Consider the following 16373-nt stretch of genomic DNA (forward strand, 5'->3'; position numbering starts at 1 on the left):
TGTAAAGCGTGTGTGCGTATAAAAATCTCTTTGTATCTATACATGTGTATACACACACATTGTTTATTAGTTGGTTTTGTTTGCACACTATTTGGATTCTTTGTGTTCTGGGTTTTCCAATGTAATTTGACAAGTTGAGAACAGGTAAGTTGGCTTTCAGTTAGTTTTGCTACACTCCTTTAAGCTTAATTTTACTTAAGTAGTGAAATCTATAAATTAAGGATAAGATCTTTTTGATCAAGCCTGTTGGTAAACTAATTTTCTGTTTATATATTAGAATGAATATTGTTCAGTTGGCACTTTGGCCAGTACGGGCATGTTAGGAGTGGCCCTGAACTAAGTTGTGCCCCAGCTTGTTGGAATGATTTTATGAAGAGCTCATTTTGCATTTGTTAACTCAATCGTTTATGTCTGTGAGAAGCTTTGCAACTTGTGTGTTTTTTTTTTCTGGAATAGAAAAATGGAAGCTTCATTTGCAATATTTCAGCTGCACCTCTTGGATCTGTTGATTTGATTAGTAACTTCTAATGTGCTACTCATGAAGAATGCAAGCTTTTGTTTGAGGGTATTTTAAAAATGAATCAATTTAGTCAAGTTGTAGAAATTACAGAATTCTCCAGCAGTCATGCAGTATTGGAAGCATGTTAAAAATTCAGGAAGGTGTTCATTATTAAAGATGTCTTTTTTCCAGGCCATTGTGAGAGGAACCTGTCTTTCAACAATGAATTAGCACATTTGCAGTATTTAAAACTTATAAATGCAAATTAAAATCAAAGAAATACAGAAATATTTCACTTACCTGATATTATCAGCCAAACAAAAATGAGCAAAACTCCAGGTAAATTTCTTATCTTGAAAACTGGGTAAATCAAAAGTCTCCATGAAATCTAATTGACCCTACTGCTTTTTTTAAAAAAAAATTGTATTTTATATGTCATTTATTCCTGTGAAACAGAAATGCTGGTAGCAGAAATCATGAATTACAGCTAGATTGAAGATATCTCTATTTTAATTTACGCATGATCTATTATACAAGTGACCATAGGTGTGTTTTCAGCTATGGCGACTTTGAAAAGTCTGGCAAGCCAGAGCATCCTGTTAAGTTCTTGTTAGTCATCTTTACATAATTTCTTCTATAGTCCCCTCTATGTTTGCTGGAGCAGCTCCGTAGAATATGTGCCAGTGTGTTCTTAATATGCATTTTCCTGATGATGTTAGCTCTCAAGTATTGATAGTAATGACGTCATTGATACACAGAGTGAGCTGCTGGTAGTTGATGAGTACCCTCTTACAGTGCATTCCATTAAGACAGAGACCATCTGCATGCAGTACTGAACTACCTGAAACTCCCTGCAGTTCACTCTTAATTAGTTTGCTCTGAGATTTGGATTCCTGAGTTGCATCGCTGGCATCTATTCTTATTTTCTGCTTTGTTACCAGAGGAATAGTGGCTAACAAGGCATCAGTTTTTGAAAGGTATTCAAGGGGAAACCAAAGCACTGCAGAACCCTGTGACTGCTGAATGTGAACTGGAGATGACCAGAAACCAGAACAGGGAGTAGAGTCACTGAGCATACAGATATGTAAGATGTCATGCTCTATTTTTATTGATACCGTGGTGTCCAAAGCCATAGAAGATCCCCAAAAGAGTCAAGAAACATGGAAACAAGGGAGAGATGGTTGGATACATAGTTTTTCAAAAAATATTTGGCAAGGTTCACTGCTAATAGGTGTTGAACTAAGCAGCCATGGGATGGAGGATAGTTAGTGTGTTTGCCTGGAGAAATTGGTTAGAAGGCAGGAAATGAAGAATACAAATAAATAGTGCTGGAGGCCACAGAGGACATGTGCTGGGGATCCATGCTCTGAATTATACAAATGAATTATTTAGAGTTTGAAAATGGATGAGTAGTGGTATGACAACTTTGCCGCCAACATGAAGAATTGCAGAAAAACCTTATGGGACTGAGTGATAATCTCCTTTTTTATTTCTCAGCTAAATGTAAAATGATGCATATTGGGGTTGAAGATGGAGAGATTCCAACTTCATGCTAAGTATGAAAAGCTGTGAGGTGACTTAGTACCCTTCAGAATGAGAAATTGTGTTTTTTATAGTTCCTTGGAAATGTCACTGTAGTGCTCAACAGCAGACAGTGAGCAGATATTCAGTATTTCAGAGAAGGAGAAGAAAACAGATGAGGTTCTTATGGCAGCCTGTGAAGCTCAGGTGCCCCCTGCATCTTGTCTCATGTAGTTCTAGTCTTTCAGCTTCAAAAAGGATAGGGTAAATCTGGCAGAGATGCAAGGCTAAGCTGATGGCCTAAGGTGCCTCTCTGATGCCTAAAAGGACAAGCCTGGAAGAAAGGAACTTCTCTGTCCTGGCTGATGTGCAGTTGTGGTTGTTTACAAAGATGATCCGAGAGGCTCTACTTTTCTAATCAACACAGCATCAATCTTGTAAATACCATATTCTCTTGAAATCATGATGATGCACAAGGTCAAAAATACCTGCATCACCTTGGTTTAAAAATATTTGGCATTCTTGAACGTTTTTGAGCAACGTTCACTGCTGCAAGCTCGCCAAATTTAAGCTCTTTACATCTACTGTTCCACTTCTCACCAATCTGGAGGATTTTTCTATGTAATTTCATCAGGCATCTAAGGCTTCTAGTATTTAATGCCAGCAAAAAGTTTCCTACTTTGCATGCATTTGAGAAGCATTTTTGTTTTAGTAATGTATTTGTTACTGGATTTGACAGTAAAAGAAAACCCAGTGTTCTCTGTGTGTTAGGAACATATTCCAAACAGACTTTTTCAGTGACAGTGTTCAAAAATGCATGACAAAGGCATGAACTGATGCCTGAAATAATTTCTCTTGAGATACAGCTCCAGAAAAATAAAAAAAAGAGTTCTGTAAGTTTCATCAAAAACCTGAGTATACAAGGAAAAGATAATTTTTAAATTAACATCCAAAAAGGATTTTTTGCAGACAGTAGGAAAATGGTTATTAATTTTTAATCTGCCAGTTGAGCAGTAATTTTGTCTAGCAAGTCCTTGGTTCATTTTAAAACAAGAGTTTGAAGGTGGTTTATATAAATCTCTCAAAATTGTACCCTTTAGCAGTACATTGCTTTGAAAGCAAAACCTATTTGCTGTCTGTTATGCATGTTCCTGATGGAATGGCAGGAACCAGTAAATACAGCAATTTGCCAGAAAATTGGTTCTTTTGCTTGATTCTCAGGACTCCTACTTTCTGTTTACCAGTTGCCTGTCCTGTTTTTAAGACTGGAAAGGGGTTTTTGAGTCAATCCTTAGTTTGAATTACTGTTTCTGACATGCTGCTGTAGTGGTAGAACTTCCTTACAAATCTTTTTTCAATAATTGTAACCTCCTTTTATTGTTTGTCAAAAGACATCATTGCCACACTGTCTTTATAAAAATTCTTTATAAAAACCTAATTTCCCAGTGACTGTAGAGGATTAGATCTCATGAACATGTTCTAAAGTCAGCAAAACCAACTAGATAATGGTTTACCTACAAAAGCAGTTTAATTTGGCATGTCCTGCTTCTTACCTTTCTGTCTGTCTTGAACCAGAGTCCAAATTAGTCTTTTTGTACAATTATCAAGTTGTATTTGCAGCAGCATCTTGCTGGTTGATATTTCCATTGCATCCCACAATTAACATTTTCAAGATTAGTATGCAACAGACCAATACCCTATGAATGATTTTGCTTTCAAAAGGAAGATCTGTCATTAATGGTGTCAGTAAAAAGTCCATTGCCAAAACTGCTTGTTTTCTGGTGGACAGATTGCAAGATCTATATATATGTGCTGTGCCCAAGCTCCAATCCTTTCCTGCAACAAACTGCTATCAAGTATGGAGATTTCTGCTATGGAAATGTGTGTCTTGCGGTTTTCACAGTTATTGACCCATGCTTGTCATTTTCATTCTGTTGAGCCTAAGGTGGCTCTTTTGAGTTCTTTAAGGGCTGGGTACATTTTTTTTCTAATAGTTTTACCTTCTTGTTATCTGTAGTGTTGATGTTCCAGTCAGTTCTGAGACTTTCCTCTCCTCTTAAAGACAGGGCTTTGTTTTAGGAAAAGCTTGCAGCTCTTCTTCAGCATTTCCAACTTTCACTATGCAAAAACTACCTAGCGTAGCTGTAGAAATAGTTTTGTTTTTCCAATCAGGAGTTCATGTTGTTTGTGCTTCCTGAGCCAAAATGCCATCCTCAGTGAAATTTTGTAGCTGTCAGAGGCATCTGTCTTCTCGTGTCTCTCCAAAGCTTTGTGTGCACAACTGCTCCCAATAGTATAGATGTTGTGTCCATAGTATAACATGCTACCTGTTCTGGCAGTAACAGAAATCTCCATGTTGTTACAAGATCTCTTGGCATATCATCCTTACAAAACTTAATACTGTATGCAAGAGCTGTGGGGCTTCTCACTTGCATGTAATGTGCAGTTCTCTGCTAACATGATATCACTATATCTGCTTGCTTTGTGGTGGAGGAAAGCAGCAAGTTGTGTGCCAGAGTAATGGTCAGCGTTCATCTGGAAAAAATCTGTTGGCTACTTAGTGTAATAGATGATTCTTGAGAACTTAAAACACCATAATCTTAGTGTTTGGAGTAGGCAGAGGGGACAGGACAGATGTGTTTGTGGTTATCAAAATCAAAATATGGTTTCTTATCTCAATCTTAGTTGATGCAGTCAACTGTGTCTTAGTCTGTTGTGTTCAAAAGACACTCAGGTCTCACTAGTGTATTCCTAAGTTACTTCTGCATTAATTCATGCTTCCGTTGAAATGTAATCCTTTGCAGTTTGTAGCTTAATACAACTTTCTTAGGATAAGTTATAAATATAGAAACATCTTGTGTTTTCTGTATTCTGTTTTAGCCCTTTGCAATTTGCATACTTTTTTGGTGTTTCTTCAGAACTAAATACTCTGTAATAAAATATGTACCTTCCCCCCAGAAGCACGGCGAATTAGGACAGTGAAATATTCCACAATTAACATTCTGCTGTGAGGAAGTAAGGTCTACTCTTGGACTTAGCTAGTTTTGATCTGTTCTGGTATTTGCCTACACCATCAGATTGTTACAAAGGTAGAATGTCAATGGATATTTGATTCTCCGTCATGAAATATTTATTTGGGGCATCCAGAGATCTCAGAAGTCCAGTTTCCCTTAACGTGCAAGCCAGTTGGTTGGATCTGCCATGTCATGGTCACATCGTTGTTTAGTCATCTATTTGTTCTCAAACACAGAGTGCACTGGTCAGTCTTCATTTTCATCCTCTAGTTCTTTCTAAACCTTTAAGTCTGTTTTCCCAAGTAGAGTTTTTAGGACTGGCAGACTGCAGGTCAGAGCAGGACCCTTCACAGAAGCCTTGACTGTCGCCGGTTCTTAAGTCTACCCTGACTGGATAAAGCCTTAAGCAGCCCAGTCTGATCCCATAAGTGATGATGCTTTGAGCAGGAGGTTGAACAGGAGAGGCCTCCTGGGTTTCCTTCCCATCTGATCGATGCTGTGAGTCTCGATTTTTTGATATTAAGTTAATGAACAATTTTATATGGAAGTTTGTGGGTTTGTTCTGGACAACATTAGCGAGAGCTCTCAGAGGAACTTCTGTGTTTACTGCTTGCGACCAGGTTTTTATTGGGTTTCTCATGCTGCAGTTTTCTTACCTGTCAAAAGAGGATCCCTTTACCTGACTCATCTTGGTGTTCCAATAGCTATGATTTAGCCAGTTTGACAAGTGCTGTGTAAACACTAAGGTGTTTGTGAATGCTAGGGAAATGGCTTTTCTCTCCTCTTTTAATACATTTGCATCCACTTTTTCTTACACTGCTAGTTCTTGACACTAAAAGAAATTCTAGAGCATTTGACCTAATCATGTGTCAAAATTAGTGCAAATACTAAAAGCAACATGTGAGCTGACTTTGAATGACAAGCAGTGGGAATGGGACTTTGACATCTTGAGAGGGGCAGCTGTGCTTAGGCTGAGGCTAGTTTAACACAGAAGTGCTCCCCAGCTTCTTGGGCCTGTGTGTGGGGTTCAAATTTATTGTCCAGGCATGAGTTAACTGAGCCGTGGGAAATTTGGAGGGAGTTTACATTTAAAGGAATTATGGCTTTGTAGTTTGGATAGAGATCTCTTGATGGTTGTAGGGGGAACAGAGACTTTGTTTTGCAAGTCTCAGCAGGCAGTTTAAATGCAGTTTTAAAGATCTGGGGTTCTCAGATGCTGACTTCCACTAAATCTTGAATTTGGTAGGGGGAGGGATCTGAGGTAGTAAGAGGAGATGTGAGGTAGTGCTGGTAAAGCAGCTGGCTGCACCTCATTTTTTAGCCAGCATCTGCTTGATCCCTCACATTTTCTGTGAGTACGGTGACTGATTAAAATAAGAAAATTACAGTCATGTAAATCATAGTGAAAACAGATTGCCTTGCCTCAGTTTCTTGAAGGGTTAGTATTGTTCTGTTAGTTACATTCACATAGTTTATCCTCTTAGCATTTATCAAACTTGGGAAAATCATGATTTTAAGTCCTGTACATTTTCTTAGGAATTTTGTTTATATTAACACTATTTTAATACTATTTTTAAAATTAAATATAAAAATAAAATAGGTATAATGTTGTGGATAGAAGCACATGGCAGTTGTTCCAAAGGTTTTTCCTTACTGTTCTTGTGTCTGGGGCAGTCACTGTCTTTTGATATTTAATTTCTTCCTATTACTTTTATCTGTTTAGGTACTAATAATATTTATTTATTTATTTAAAACTGCATTCGCTTTGCACTTTGGTGCCTGCTGAATTTCTAACAAGTAAGGAGTTTGGAGAGTTTTAGCAAATCCATAAAAGCAGTGCTTAGTGGCTGATGTGCGCAACTAGTCAGTAAGATCTTTTGGGTTTTTAGAGGTCATTTTCTTACTAGGTGGTGGAAATATCTATTAAAAAGCTAAATGTTTTGTGTAGTAAATATTAATAACATTATACTGCTTTGTTCATTATGCTTTCTAAAAAGCAAAGCTTTTGGCTTTTTCTTTTGGTAGAAGCCATATGATGGTACATCTTTGTCAAGTAGGTGTTGTTAATGAGAAATCTGTTATGCCTTTTGCAAAATTGTTGAGTCCTACTTGGGTGTACCAGTGTAAATAAATCCTTTTTATGCTTCAGGTATCAGTAGATATATTTTTCTTTTAGTTAGCATCTTAAGACATTAGCCAGTGTTTTACAGCAATTCCTTACACTTAAATGTGTTCCTTATGCTTATATTCTTAAATGTCTGTGGATATATTAAAGGAGAAGAAAGAACAAGAAAACAACATAACACAGAGCATTATGCTCCATAGCTCAAGTCAAATAGACTTGAAATTTTTTCCGAATTTATTCATGCTATAAAATCTGATTTCTGTAGCAGATAGAAGCAGTGACAAAATAATTAGTCAGTATGCTGGGATGCCTGGGTAAGATGAAGTCTCAAATAAGGAATAAAATATTGTATTCATAGAGAGTAGTTTTATAATGTAATCAAATCCTATTTTTTTTCTGTTTCTTAGATGATGAAGCATGCCTGGGACAATTATAGGCAATATGGATGGGGACATAATGAGCTCAAACCAATTGCCCGGAAAGGACATTCCACCAACATATTTGGTAGGCTATATTTTCTGGTTTGTTTGTGATTTTTTTTTTTTAATATTTCTGTCTATGTATCTTCTTTGAAAGTCTACCCAAACTTTCTAGCAAACTCTGTTTTAATAAAAGATCTTTTAAAGTGTGAGTGACAGAAATGTATTATTTCAGTGGTGTTTCATTGAATTACTTTATTAACCTGGCTTTTTGGGAGTAGTATGTTCTTATTGTTGCAGAGGCTAAGCTGTGCCTATGTACACTGATGCTTTGTGTGTGTGTATATATAAATGGAAGTCCTGATGCAATGATGGTTATATTTTGGTTGTATTTTGAGATGTAATGAATTTTTTTTTTTAAATCCCACCTTGTCTTGTCTAGATCTTTGTGTTTAATTCCATGAGAATCATGGAACAGTTTGAGTTGGGGGGAACCTTTTAAAGATGATCTAGTCTAACTCCCCTGCTGTGGCCTGGACACCTCCCATGAGACCAGGTTGCTCAGAGCCTCATCCAGTCTGGTGTTGAACAGTGCCAGGGATGGTGGCACCCACAGCTTCTCTGGGCAACCTGTGCCCATGCCTCACCAATGGTACTTAGCACAGTGCAAGGAGAGAGTGTGAGCTGAAGGGAACACTGGAATAAAAGCCTTCTTCCATGACAGAAGGGCATTTCTTAGATACCAGGACAGCATTGTGTAGTATTCTTAGATACTCTGTTACCTTGAAAGTAGGCACTGTCTTAAGTTTTGCTAAGAAAATATCTTTTGAAGCTTACTGTGATTTAGTTTTATGTTATGATTAATTGATGGCTTTCCTTTAGATTTTTTCCAACTGATGAAATTAGATTTGACAGCAAAAAATCTTTAATGTTCACCTCTACGATCATGTAGTCCTTGCTACTTGCAGTCCTGTTGCTTAATTTGCCATGTGTAATTTTAAATTAGCCTTGGTTTGTATCCACACTCTATGAAGTAAGTTTTTTTCCTTCATGTGGCAGGAAGACATTTTTATGATGTTTGTTTTTAATGTGACTGACATGATATTTTGAAACAGTTATGAATTACAATTTCACTGTAGTTCTTTCTTTCTATTCCTCCTCTGCTTGCTTCTAACATGTCTGCTAATGAGTCTGGAGGATTTCTGCTTTTTATCCTTGGAATGATTACTCTTTGGAGTGCTTATTTTTTTGAAATTTTGGCATTGCTTTCTGAAAGAAATTGCAGGCCTTATCCATGTTAAAGTTTCTGCTCCTCTTGTTCCAGCTGACTCTAGCAGCCAATGCCCTACATGTTTGTCCTTTTAAAATCCAGATGCTATTTTGTGCCATTTAGTTTTTAGCCAAATCATGTCATGATTGCTCTATTCAAGGCTGTTTCATATGAAAAACTTTTCTGAAACACATAATCTTCAGCATATATTAAGTCTAAAATAGGATCAGCTATTGTTCATTTGGTGGATGGTTGATGGAGGGGAATGTGTGTGGGAATTGGTCTTTGTACCAAGGACTGTCTAGGCTGTATTGTTATTCCTAGTTCTTTACCAATTTCTGTTACCCCTATTGACATGATTCCCAGCAGTATTTGCCTTTATAGAAGGCTTGCTGAATTTTTTTTGAAACCTCATGCTAGTTTTAATAAAAAGATGCTCAGCAAAATCTGTTTTTATTATTCATCTCAAAGAGGATTTGATCCAGACTATTTTCAGCCATTACTGCAATCTACTGTACTTCCATTTCAATTCCTAGCACGTCTGAGAGATCCTGCAAGGAGATGGTATCGCTGGTTGAACGGCAGCCCTTTGCATGAATCTTTGGGAAATCAGGTTTGCTGATAACTCCCAAGTGAGGTTAAACACGGTTCAGTTTAGAAGACAAATAAGTCATTAGTCTTCCCTGTTGGACTCCACTTTTGTCTAAAGCAGTGTATATCTATATCTATGCCAAGGAGAACACCAGTGTTTCTGACATTGCAAGGTCTAACAAGTTTCAGTCTGGGGTCAGAGAAGGAGGGGGGGGGAGGAGGTGGCCTGCTCTGCTCTTAAAAATCTTTGTTTTGAGTAATTAAAAATATAAGGAAGGATAAACTTTAAAGCAAGATGCTCCATGCCTCACTGAAGCATGCCAGCAAGAATGTTTACGGGTTTTCTCAATTATTAGTTTGACTTTTATGACAAAACATGGTAGGTTTGCTTTAGTTGGCCTGCAGCAAGAAAATCTTGCCAGTCTTTTTGAGATGTCTGACTGTAAATTGTAAAGGAGAGTCTGCTAAAAATACTGTCTTTCGAGCTGTGTAGTTGGGCAGTAGTTGTAATCTTGAGTGGCACCTCTTCAACAGCTGGGTCACAGCATTAGTAGTATGGTACTGCTTTGGGGAAGTATGACTGAGAGTGGGTGAGCTTTTAAAGATATTTACATTTAGATGATATATGAAACAAACCAAATAGGTTTTCTGTTGGTGAAACGGAGTGATAACTGCTTTTGAAAAGTCTGACATGTATTCCTACCCTGTAAAATGAATTGTAAAAGTCAAGGAGAAAGTGCAGCAGGGAGGTGTAAATTTTCTTTCCAGTTTAAATTTTTATTTGCAGCTCTGCTGAAGGTTGTTGCAGCTATGCTACAAAAAAAAAAAAAAAAAAAAAAAAAAAAGTTGACCTTTTTGTTGGACTGCTTAAATTGGTGAAAAAGTTTGATGGCAGCCGCCAGGCGTTGTTGCAGAGGGGGTTTGTATGGGATCTCGGTCAAGTTCTCATTAGAACACAAAGGGTGAGGAGAAAAGGCTGGTGGAAAATGATGAATGTAAGATAATGAGCAAGCACAACAAACACTGAGCTAGCTTCAGGAGGGTTTCTGAGTTCAGCACAAACCGGAGCAGTTGATGGTATTGTCAGATTCTCTTCCTGTAATGAAATCTGACTGGATTTGCTTTTGAGGATGAGAGTAACCACTTGAAACGTGCTGTTTGAAGATGGTTTGTCTCTGCGCTTGTTTGATGACCTGTAGGTGAGCATGTCCTGAAAGCACAATTAAAATGATTCAGTCCAGATACACGTCAGAGTTTTAAACTGTATGTGTTTGTGGTGTATCTTTTACTCCAGTATCATATGAGCTAATTAGCATGGCATAACTGTAAGGATACTTTATTGTGAGTTAAATTGAGTAGTTAGTATTAGTTTGCATCAGCCTTCAATCTCTGTTATGCTAAATAACTCTATTGTATTCTAAAATACGTTTATTCAAGAACCTGAACTACTTTATGGAAAAATATCAAGAAAATAGACAAAGCTTGGACAATTTGGAACACTGTCCTCACCAAAACTAGAAATCCTGGGCTGTCATCCAGCCTGATGCTTTCTTAAATGAGAGTTTTGACATTTATGGTGTTTTATTTTGTCATTTTGGGGTTGTTTTTTGGTTTGTTTTGCTTAGTTTAATTATCTAAAAAGTAAAGTGAAGGTGTGCAGCTTGTCATGTAATAAGTATGTGACAAAGTACTGATACAACTCCTGCAAAATAGAAAGCTTTCCATATTACTAACAGTGCATTTCTAAACCTTGCATTTGGATGTATTCTGTCTAGAGATGAGCTGCTTTATATGAAGATATCTGGTGATGTGCATAATCCATAAACAAATATCTAGATATGTTTAGAGGGGTGTGGAAACATCTTAATAATGATACAAAGTTTTAAAGTTGTAGACTCTTGCATACAGACATACCCATTCTCATGCACAAAGATTTAATAAAGTCATTATTTTGTATTTTGTCACACTGGAGCTGTCTCATGCATGGATAGTGCTTTCATGGCTCTCCTGTTCTCTTGTCTCACATGCCATGCAAACAGTCAATTTGACCTGAGCTGCCTGCCATCTCTCTCTTGGGATACTGTCTTCTGGGGGAAAGAGAGAATTGCCAGTGAAGTCACATTGTGGTTGCATTTGTGGTACCTGGTAGAGCTCCAAGGCTGCAATGCAATGCCTGATCTCTTCCTTAAAACTTTCCCATATAAATCTGTCCTCTCTTTTATGAGGAGTTTTTGTCTGGCATTTTAAGTGTCATTGGTGAGCAAGATATGTCCCAAGGGAATAACTCAAGGATTCAGGTGGGGCAGCCCGTGTGCTGAATATTCTCTAATATACCAGTGGACTGCTTGGTTTGTACCACATCATTAATTGTGTCCTGTTAAAAAGCCTCAGCCTTTTGCTGCCAGTGCCACCGATGTATCCTTGTGACACGGGACAGAATTGCTGAGGTGACTGCCCGGTGCTGCAGCAGTGTGGGAAGCTCCCGCGACAGCTCCTGGTGTTGCTAAGCAATGGAGATCTGACAATGCATTTCTGCCTGTGCCGGGGAGCAGGAGCAGCAAAACTCCCAAAGAAAATGCATGTCAGACTGCTAGGATGGGAGGCTGTAGGAAGAAGGAGCTGAGTCAGGCACAGGAGCCTGCTTTTCTAATACCTTAGGCAAGTACAGTATAGGTTGGGAGAGCAATGTGATTTCTTTGTCCACTTTTTGGTTCCTGAAGTGAGAGGTGGAATATTTCTTGTAAGCACTACAAGAAAACGCTGTAACAGATTTTTTTATTATTACTTACCCTTGGAAAATTTGTTAGTTTGTAAGACATTTTTGTTATCTGTCCTTTGTAGCAGTTATTGGGCTGCCTGAGCTGCTCTGACGCTATCATCTGCTGTCACCTGATTAGTTGTAATTTACTTTTGAAGTTTGTATTAATTGAGTGTCAAGGGTGTCTGATTTAGTAAGCCTTTTGTATTTTCTGGTTTGTTTGCTTGGTTGGTTTTAGCTGGCAAAATACCAGTTTATAAACAGTATGGAGACAAACTCTTTTACTGGAAAGAAAATAGATGATGCACTTTAAAGACTGTGGAATGACCTTTTGAAGATATGATGGAAAACTTTTGGTGTCTATCACTGTAAAATCCTAATAAAAAGACAGATGGAAAACAGCTTCTGCTCAACATCCTTTTTCTGTGCATGTGTTCAGCCTCTGGATCCATGGAGAGGATAAATGAGCACAAAAAGGGAGTATGACGTATATATGTAAGCAGAAATGTTCTTGACTATATGCTATCTTGATAAAAAAACCCCTCCTTTGGGAGCACTAGTTCTTACCTTTTAACTGTACATGCACAAGTAATCTACTCATTATTCCCTTTTTATGTGGCAAATGGAAGGGGAAAGAAAATCCATTCATGCTAACTAGGGAAGAGAGGTAATTTCACAATGCAAATTCCAGCCTAATCTCTGTATTTCAGGTTCAAGTCAATTTTAAAATAAATGGAAGTGGCCTTAAGACAGGCCTGTGCATCTGTGTCCTCTGCTAACTCAGTAATGAGTGACTACAGCAAGATAATGTTGAATATTGTATATACATTGAATGTGTATTTTTTTTGACCAGTAACACAAATTTGGGAAAGATAAAGTTTTGAGAAAGAGCATAACGCTTGAGCTGCTGGCTTTATTTAAAACTAGAACAGTGTTCTAATATCACAAGAAAAGTTCCTTCAGGTCAGGTAACAGATCAAACATGATCTTTACTCAGTCTTCAAAAATTGCTCACAGCAGGTACCTAGGGAAGACATGTAAGAGCAGGAAAAGCTCATAGTGAGTTTGTCTCAGAGTACTCCACGGCCTTACGGAAGTTTGTGTAGTGCTGCTTCTTCTGTCAGAGGCAGCAAGTTTTATTTAATCACTTCTAGTTTATTTTTTCTTGATTTTATCCAAACTGCATTGGAGTCTGGGCAGCCTAAGGGCAACATAACCCATTACGAGTGGTTCCAGAATTTGATTTGATATTGTGTAGAAAACTTGATAGTTTTGAAGTCTGCTTGCTGTCCTGGAATACAAGTTTTGGTGTAGGAAAAAAATAATTCCATTATTCATCTCTTGCTTGCTGTTCATGAGTTTGTGGAACTGCATATGCCCTCAGTAGAGAGCCCATGTTCTGCATGGAGGGTGTTGGCCTGTAAACTCATTTCTTTTACTTATATTTTTTCATACCTGATGTGTTGTTACCTTCTTTCTTTGTATATTTTTTAGGTGATGGTTTTGGGGTCCTTTTTGGTCTTTGAGGGGAAGACCAAAACTTTGTTCTGTTTTCTGTTTTGCTTGCTGTTCCTTTCCTAATAATTGTATTCTGTATCTCTTAGGCTCCTTGTTGAGTCTAGAAACACAGTACAGGGTAGCTTTTCTGCAGTAACATTCCTTTTGGAAATCCTCATCCACTGTATCAAATGATATATTTTATAAATCTAATGTTATAATGTTATAAATATTTTCAGTTATTTCATATTTAAGCTTTTACCCGAACATTCATCTCAATAGGATCCCACTGGTGATTTTAGCTCACACTGACAGTTGTTTGCACTTATCCCATTTCTTATCTTTTAAACCATTACTCATCTACATGAGAACAATTCTGTTTTACTCTGTGGCAGGTCAGTTTTCTCAAGAGCTCTTGTTAAGCGGTGGTCTCACATTCCTCCTGTGTATTTTCTCTGTCCATATGCAAGTTCACCTTTTAAAAAGACCTTAACATTGATGCTAAGATAAGACTTCCCTCTACAAAATTTCTGACTTTCCTTTTGTTTATCACATTTAAAGCTGTCGTCTGAATGATGCTGCCAGTTGGGCAAATAGTGATTTGTTAACACTGTTATTCTTCACTGCAATGTGTTTGGTGCTTATTCAGAATATAGTTGTTCTCTGAAACTTGCAAATTTGTGCAGACAGGATACAATCTGTCTGTGTGTTCTCTCTTAAGCGTTTTACAGTATTGGTGCTGTAGATAGAAACAACTGCGTAGCTAAGAATGTATTTTGAATGTCACTGATATTTAATCAAACTGTCACAAGTGTGCCTATGCATATCAGGAAACTTCACCATGAGCAGCTGTTGTCCTGTTCTTTTTAATAATACAATATTCCTACTGAATTCTTCCCCCGCAGTTTGTATTAGTTTATGTACAACACATTTAAGGCAGTTGTACTCAGTGACTTTTTTGTGTCTGAAGCAATTATGTTAAATCCTATTCAGAAGATTGAAAATTCTGCTATAACCAGAAAATCCCACAAAATGAACAAAAGATGCACAAATGCAAAGTGGAATTAGATAAACACACCTCATTTCTGTAACCTGCCTTGCAGGATAGTGAGGTAAACATGTGCATGAAATGGTAATGAAAAAATTAGGTCATACTAGAGTTCAGGGCTGAGGCTCAGACTGAGAGTTTTGATTCTTTCCAATAGCATTCTTTCCTGTTCTTCTCGTATAAACCAGATGGTTTGCTCTGAGGGAAAAAAAAAAAAAAGTTTCCTGTTGGAAATCTTTGGACTTAACATTTATTTTAATTTATGATTTATTTAGGTTGTGGAAATGCTATTCATGAATCTAAACTTTTTTCCTATCCTTTGGAATCGAGAGCATAGGGTGTAATAAGGCTATGCAGTCTTGTTTTGGACTGTGTTAAAATATGAACAGGCATGACAGCTGAGTACGAATTAGCATTCTGAGCTCTAAAACTAAATCTGCTGAGGCCACCTCCGTGGGCATGTGTACAGTAAGGGGGTCAGGTGTGGGTGCGCTTTGCTGTCATCTGAAGCCCGCAGATGTACGAGGCAGCTGGAATTCGGGAACAGTTCAACCGCATGAGTGGAGCGCTGTGCTTGTGCCTAATACACTGATCTGTTCACTCAAGTTTTGCACCCTTCTGCTGAAGTTCTATGACTATCCTGCTGAAAATCTGCTCCTCTCATGCTATCCCAAAGAAAATTTGGAATGTGGTTTGGACCAAAATGTGCGGACGTGGCACAAATATAAAGATAGAAAAGCTTGTGTGCCATGATGGCTCTTAAGTGGGGTTTTTTTGATAAGCTTTTCCTACTGCTTAGCTGACAAAGCAATTTCGCTTACAATTATCTGTGAGAGATTATATCTTGTGTTGAAAGATCTGTACTTAGCTTGCTTCATACATCAGGTCACACAACTACACTCAAGTCCAGATAACATCTTGTTCTCTTATTTACTCTCAAATATGAATCTTGCTTTGCTTGCTGCTGTGTTGAACTGATTGCTGCCAGTGTCTAAGTTCTTCATACTTCAAGGCCATCATTCACATGTACTTTTCCCTTCAGTCTTGCACTTCCTGTTTTCTCAAAATTGACTGACTTCAGATCTGTATTTTTGGTTAATTTTGATTGACTGCTTTGTGTGTGCAGCAGATCTGCCATCACCATTCACTTTTCATGTTATTCTTGCTTTCTTTCTGATACACTTCCATGGCCTTCTTTGTACGTAATGCCAACTTTTTTCCCTCCTTCCTTTCCTACTCTGAAATTCATCCTAACCTTTCTCTCCTGACATTGTGGCTTTTCAGTTATCACCAGGTCTTAACCTTCCACTAACTCAGATCATAGTTCCAGCATTTATCTTTATTGTAGTCTGCACACAGTCCTCCTCCTGTGACAGTAATTCAGTTTGGTCTTTGTGCTTAAAAATAAAAGAACAAAAAAATACGGAGGAAATTGGATAGAAGTGTAAAAAATTGAAATGGTCTGAAGATATTCTGGCTTTGTAGTAGGGGGACTGCATTCAGCTCTTGCTTGCATGAATTTTGAATTAATTTGAAGGGCTGTGCAAGATTTAGGTTGGGAGCAAAGTAAAGCAATCAAGTGAAGAGCAGTCAAGAGGAAGGTTTATTGCAGTAGAGATTCTTAGACGAAG

The 16373-nt window shown here is 37.7% G+C and overlaps 1 protein-coding gene across 1 annotated transcript in view; it reads left to right on the forward strand.

Annotated features, from left to right (window-relative positions):
- MAN1A2 (mannosidase alpha class 1A member 2) overlaps window positions 1-16373 on the forward strand; it is a 128937-nt gene that overhangs the window by 35751 nt on the left and 76813 nt on the right. The window contains exon 3 of the mRNA XM_066175513.1: window positions 7567-7663. Coding sequence (XP_066031610.1) covers window positions 7567-7663 — 97 coding nt within the window. The remainder of the gene's footprint in view (window positions 1-7566; window positions 7664-16373) is intronic.

This window comes from Chamaea fasciata, unplaced genomic scaffold (assembly GCF_029207755.1).
Source record: "Chamaea fasciata isolate MVZ Bird 193981 ecotype frontalis unplaced genomic scaffold, bChaFas1.0.hap1 SCAF_2, whole genome shotgun sequence".
In the NCBI taxonomy this organism is placed as follows: Eukaryota; Metazoa; Chordata; class Aves; order Passeriformes; family Sylviidae; genus Chamaea; species Chamaea fasciata.